Raw genomic sequence first — 6,535 nt, forward strand, 5'->3', positions numbered from 1 at the left:
ATATATATATATATATATATAGTATACAAACAAAAAAAATCTTTTTAAAGAGTATAAAGTGTTTCCTTCTGATATTAGTTGAATATGTTTAAGAAATTAATTCTTCTGTGATCAGAGCTTTATCTGATATATACTCTCTGGAAAAATTAGTGTAATATGATATGTAGTGTTTAAACACTTTTTTACACACACGTAACTAAATCATTCTATGACAAAAGTTTGTTTGTGTTTGTCTGTTTATTCTAGCGAACCGCTAGACGAATTATTATCAAACCTGACATGTATCCTCAGGGCAACCAGGAGACTGAAATATGGGGGTAAGAGTTCGGATCTGATCCCCATATGTCATCCAGGGGGCCGTATGTCTTCTTCGTGTGTTGTGTGTGCTTATGATTGACAACTCGCTGGACCGATTATCACCAATCTTGGCACGTACCTTTAGGACCTCACAGAGAGTGTAATACTTCACTGCCGTTTCGTTGTTAAACAATTTGGGGAAAAAGTGTGAGTTACTTAAATATAAAAATAAAACAGAGGGTATAAGCTCAATAAATAGTGTTCCATGACACAAATTACACACCTTCATGGATGTGGTAGAGGAGCAATGCTATAGTTGATATTACGATGGAAGTTATCTACTAAAACCTCAACAGGACCCTTATGATGAGCGAGGTTATCATACTTTATTGTCATAGTACCGCAGCATACCTTTCAGGACCTTGTAACTGCCCTGTATAATAGTAATAACTTATTATTCTTGTTTTCCCAGTTTATCCTTAGTTCGGTTGGGTCTGGCTTTCTTGTACACATGATGTGATCGAAAGGGCAAAATTTCAAGCCCTTATATGTTGCTGAATAGAAATGACCCTTTACGTTTTCGGCAAGTTATAAAGGTGACAGTTAATCCCACTATTACGATAAGAGTATATGTGTAGGCGGAGGTTGCTGATGACTTGTTGCCTTCTTTCTGGTCAGTATGTGTAAATTAGTGATGTTTCTACCTGAAACTTGGGTTCTCTGGTGTGATGGTTTAGTCCATGCATCGCATAGGATGACGTTCATATTGAAAAAACACTACATATTATACTTATTTGTATTATGTTTTTATCTTATTTTTTTTTTTTTTTGCAGAGTGTATTTTTCATTTCCCTCCTGCTGTCAACTGCATTGGTGAACGCTGAAAGCCAACATGTTCCAAAAACGGAAAATGATCTGAAGACGTCGGCTACTGTTTATGGAGGTTATGGTCTAGGAGGTCTAGGTGGAGGCTTTATCGGTGGAGGAGGTTTAGGAGGTCTAGGTGGAGGTTTTATCGGGGGAGGTGGTTTAGGAGGTCTAGGTGGAGGCTTTATCGGTGGAAGTGGTCTCGGTTTTGGAGGAGGAGGATTAGCTATTCAGGTATACCATTGTATTTTATTCGTGGAATCCAAAATTCTAAATTGTAGTTTATTTCTTAGAAATTATTGTTAAAATGAATTATTGTTTAAAGAATATTAATCAAAACTCTTTTTTTAATTTGGGAAATAAATTCGTAGGCTGTTCCTGTGGCTGTTGGAGGTTTGGGAGGAGGTTTTGGCGGTGGTTTTGGAGGAGGTGCAGGAGGAGGTTTTGGAGGAGGCGGAGGGGGAGGTTTTGGAGGTGGTTTCGGAGGAGGACTAGGAGGTGGTTTTGGCGGAGGTGCTGGAGGTGGTTTTGGCGGAGGTGCTGGAGGTGGTTTTGGAGGTGGTTATGGAGGAGGATCCGGAATTCTTGCTGTGCCGCTAAGTCTACGAATATATGGAGGTGGTAGCAGAATATGGTGGGACTAGTGTAAGGGAAACAAATTGCAACCAACTGTTAATTTTCCAAATATTTTTATTTAGGCTCAGTTAAATTATTTAATTTATTAGATATAACATACATTATTCCTATTACAGAAAAACTTTCTATATTTTATGTTTTATTTTTGAATGTTTTGTTTACTTTATTTTTGTAAAAGTTAAAAATTTACTTTGATCGTAGGTAGAAAGTAAACTTACGTTGTATTATCTCATGGCAAAGGTATATGTGTTTTTCCTCTAGTATATTAATTATTTTTCAATATTTTCTCTTTCTTATCAGGAGAAGGTGTTTGAATCCAGACAAATATACGTTCAACCTTTGGTTAAGCTGCCTTTTCGTCATCTAATGAAATTTTAACTGGACATATCGCTTCTTAAGGTATAAATTTGGGACCTCCTGCTTCGATCCAGTGAAAATATTCATAAAGTTTAGGTTTCCTTCAAGCCATTTTAACGTTAGAAATATTGAGGATTTGATACGAAATAAAGCTTTGCAATCAAACAATGTCTGAGTCTGTACTTTTTTCCGGAAAAAAATTATTTAAAAATCAGAGCTCCTTGTTTGTAATTAAGCACAAAGCTACACAATGGACTCTCTATCCTCTGCCCACCACTGGTATCGAAACCCGGTTTCTAGCGTTGTAAGTCTGCAGGAATATCATTGTGCCACTGGGGGGCTCAGAGAGCCTCTCGTAGAATACAAGCAAATATTTTCACAGTATTTAAAGTTACTAAATTAAAGTATTTTAAGAACACTGTATATATACATGTATAATATTTTACTTGCTAAAATAAATAGACTTGTTGTACATTATGGAACCAACAGTTCTAAAGAAATTTCGATTTAGTCTCCGAGTTAAAACTCATACGTGTCGTTATTTGTGGTTTGAAGTTGTTTTTTTTATCTGCGGAAAGACGACTATTACAAGTATTTCTATCTGTTTGATGCTATTAGAAAGTAAAAACGTAATGAAAAAAAAGTCACCGTTATGTAAATATAGGCTACACAAGTGTACGTAAATGTAAACGAAAAACACAAGATAAAATAACGTAGAGCTAATTTAATAATTCTGTCTCACCTACTGATTCAAATTTCACAAAATATTTACTAGAACTGAAATTTCTAAAATATTCTTATATCAGTAGTCTGGACATTTTATCTATTACCCAAGCGTAAAATGAATGAAAGTTCAACATCTGATACTGATATACATGGAACGAAAACAAGGAAAACTATATTTAAATTATTTTTAAAACAGAGAGCGTAACCGTTTTTTAATAGAATTTTAAAAGGAAAAGTAAACTTTATTCTGAGATGACCATATAAAAGATACAAAAGAGACCCGACGTCAGAAACCAGGCAGATCTTCAGAAACACATATCAAAATCCACAGTCACAATAAACATCTCACAATAAAAACGATTAATTACGTGTGTTCTGTGTTAGCATCAATTATCCAGAGTTGACTGGATCGACTTTGGTATAAGGGAATAAAAAAACCTGGAATAGGGCATATGTCCACTTTAATACAGACTTTTGGCTTTCAATTTAAAGACACAAGTACTTAATCATTTAAATGAGTCAGTTATTACCTTCCACAAAGTAGGATATAATATTAGTATCTGATGAGGTAATTATGTATTTAATAACAAAAGAAAGAAAGTTTGTTTCTAATTAAGCACAAAGCTACACAATGGGCTATCTGTGCTCTGCCCACCACGGCAATTGATCAATTGTAGTACATGATTTAGAATAGAGCGATAAGACTTTGGTACAGCACAAGCAGATGACGTTCTTCAGTTCTATTTCATGGTGCAACTTTTAGTGTATTATTGCCTTTTATAGTTCTGGTTATTATGGGTTTAATGTAGCTGGTGAAACTGAAAATCTGACAAAGATTACTACAGCTACTTCAAAGTTTCGTATAGAAGGATAGTAGTACCCGCAAAAGAACGATGATGGCTTGTCCTCATCAGCATGTATCTTGTTCAGTAAACATAATGGTTGTGGTTTTGAAAGGGTCGATGACCATTCTCGTGTCATTGAATTATTTACCCAACATGCTAACGGATGGTTGTATCTTACTTTCGGTTGAAAAATGTTGGCAGCAAAAGCTAGAGCTTAGCATCTGGTTGGACTGTGAAGACGAGTTAGATTCATGGTGTATATGTTGAAGGTGACTGGTGATGCATTTTATGATAGTTAGTGCAGCTAAAACACATTTGACACATGTTATACTAATGCCAATTTCGAGCATTTTGTCAGCAAGAATAGGCCTCTGGACTCTATTACTGGCATCTTTCAGATCTAAAACTATTGCCAAGGTGTTCTGAATAGCGTCCAAGCCTTCTCATGTATAAGCTGAAAATTCAGAAACGTTGATTCGGGTTTCTCTTCCACTGTGATAACCATCTAATGATGATGGTAGTAGGGATTTAATCTGATAGGCAAGGCTTCTAGCTACAGCTTTCTCTGGGATCTTGATAATTGTATTTTGTTGGACATTGCTTCCATGGCCTTTAAGGTGGCCTCTCTATTTCTTTTCCCACGATTGATACCATAATTTCCAATGCCGTGGATTAGTAACTAATGATAAAGGTAATTGGTGAAAGATAAATGTTAAAATAACATATGACAGTTTTGGTTATTTCTCTTGGTTTTTTGGGTAAAAGAGCAAACATAGTACTAACTAGATATTTTATCACAGAAAACTTCAAAATTTTAAATCCCGAACTGTTTATAATACCGTTTTACAGACGCCAGGCGTACCAGGAAAATAAAAGTTAGTTAGAACAAGGGAAAATTCCTTAATATAAATTGAAAAAGAAAATTGAACAAATTTAAGAAATAAGTTACAGAAGAAATGCTTTCAGTACAATATTACAAACGAAAACTATGGAACTTTTAGGGTTAACAGATATGTTAAATTTAGAAGATAGATACAAAATATCCAAACTACGGTAAAGTTATATGAATTTTAAGTCTTTATAATGAAGGTTATTAACTTACCAGATTTTATTATTAACTGAGGCATGTACTTCAAGATATTTGAAGATATCCCATACTAGTTGATAAAATAATGGACTGGTAGTGTTTCTCCATTTTCCGCCATGAAGAGACATTTTTTTCCCTAAGTGATAACATCTCACGATGTAAGTATAGAATATTCAGGAGTTCAATGATAGGCAAATGAAACTCACAAACAACATTCTGTCAAACGAAAATTAAGCAACTTTTGCAATTAGTTTTGAGAGTGGATGAGAGAAAAGATAGTCTGAAAAAGTTTAATATGATTCTCAAGTTTCATCCCATACAGAGGTAGCTTCATAATGTAATATACTACGGAGTTCTATCTCGGAGCTGGATAAATTAAAGTGTTCGTTGTGCAAGAAATAAATTGTAGTAGAATACTGAGTATTTTTAGCTATAGTGATAATACAACTCTGACTGTTTGGCTTGTTGATGAAAGAAAGTAAAGTAGCTTAAGTTCAGAACGAATTCTGTCAAACGAAGAGTACTTTCAGCAGATCAGCCTCGACTATTTTTAAAAACGTAGTGGGTACATTAGAACATCGATTACGACATATTCTACTTCAGTTATTGATGTTGAAGATCCACCCCAGTCTCAGTTTTTCGATGAAAAGAGAAACCTCTGAGCTGCTGAAAACAACCAACAGAAACAACAGGTCCAGAAGCATATTCCTTATTCAACTATTTCAAATTTCCTTGTTGTAAACAATTTCTCTGACGAAAAACGAGAAGCCCACAAACTAATAAAATGCAAAAACTGAAGTAGAATTAGGACTTGTCAAGTCTTCCAAACTCAATCTTATGAAGAACAAAACTCGGTTAATAATCTAATCTTATGAAATAACCTCCATTCTAAAGTCATTATTAACTTTATCCTATACTGGCTATATTGTACTGAAACTTCTGTTATTTGAGAATTTAACTATATTCTCTCACTTTTATCATTAATCACTATTCCATAAAATTTAAATTATGTCTTCAGTCATGATAAATGGAAAGGTAGAGATTTATTAAATTGCACATACATATAAACAAACCACATAGAATGGAAACATTACAGGTAGTTAAAATCGCTGAATTTTTAGAATAGTTTAACAAAAAAAAAATGACTCGAGCAATGATTTTAGATGTTGTTAGATAATTTCATCAAGTGTTTTATACAGTAGGATAAAATTAAAAGTAACTCTGTCACAGGAATCTTATTGGATATGATATATAGTAACAAGTTTGAGGTACTTTAATATTTTCTGACGAAATTTAGGCAAAAATATGTCTTTGCGATTATATAAATGAATCTGAGCTAAATTGTTTCAGTTGAAGTTAAGCATCCTGCGCATGTTTTATTTGTCACTATAGCACGAAAACTTAATGAACTAGACAGTAAGAAGACTTTATCATCCGAATATTATTTGGCATATGTACAAATAGGTTCCAAGAAGAACGCGAATACAAATGTGAAATGAGGCAAAGAGTGAGTTTGCTATTCAATACTAACAAATAAAAATTGTAATTGAATTTGGTTTTTGCAAAATATGTGGTAATCCTGATGTTAATAGCATAAATACGTAAAATCCAACAACAAAAAAGAATGCCAAGTAAACTGACAATAATCATTAAGTTTTTCAAGAGACTACACCAACTGAGGTGTGGAGAGAGTGGTTTAACAAACTGGTTAGGTACTGAA

The 6,535-nt window shown here is 34.0% G+C and overlaps 1 protein-coding gene across 1 annotated transcript in view; it reads left to right on the forward strand.

Annotated features, from left to right (window-relative positions):
- Positions 1–311: 311 nt before the first annotated feature.
- LOC106458352 (glycine-rich cell wall structural protein-like) overlaps positions 312–6,535 on the forward strand; it is a 10,093-nt gene continuing 3,869 nt past the window's right edge. The window contains exons 1-3 of the mRNA XM_013917859.1: positions 312–317; positions 1,132–1,398; positions 1,536–1,782. Coding sequence (XP_013773313.1) covers positions 312–317; positions 1,132–1,398; positions 1,536–1,782 — 520 coding nt within the window. The remainder of the gene's footprint in view (positions 318–1,131; positions 1,399–1,535; positions 1,783–6,535) is intronic.

This window comes from Limulus polyphemus, unplaced genomic scaffold, assembly GCF_000517525.1.
Source record: "Limulus polyphemus unplaced genomic scaffold, Limulus_polyphemus-2.1.2 Scaffold450, whole genome shotgun sequence".
Taxonomy (NCBI): Eukaryota; Metazoa; Arthropoda; class Merostomata; order Xiphosura; family Limulidae; genus Limulus; species Limulus polyphemus.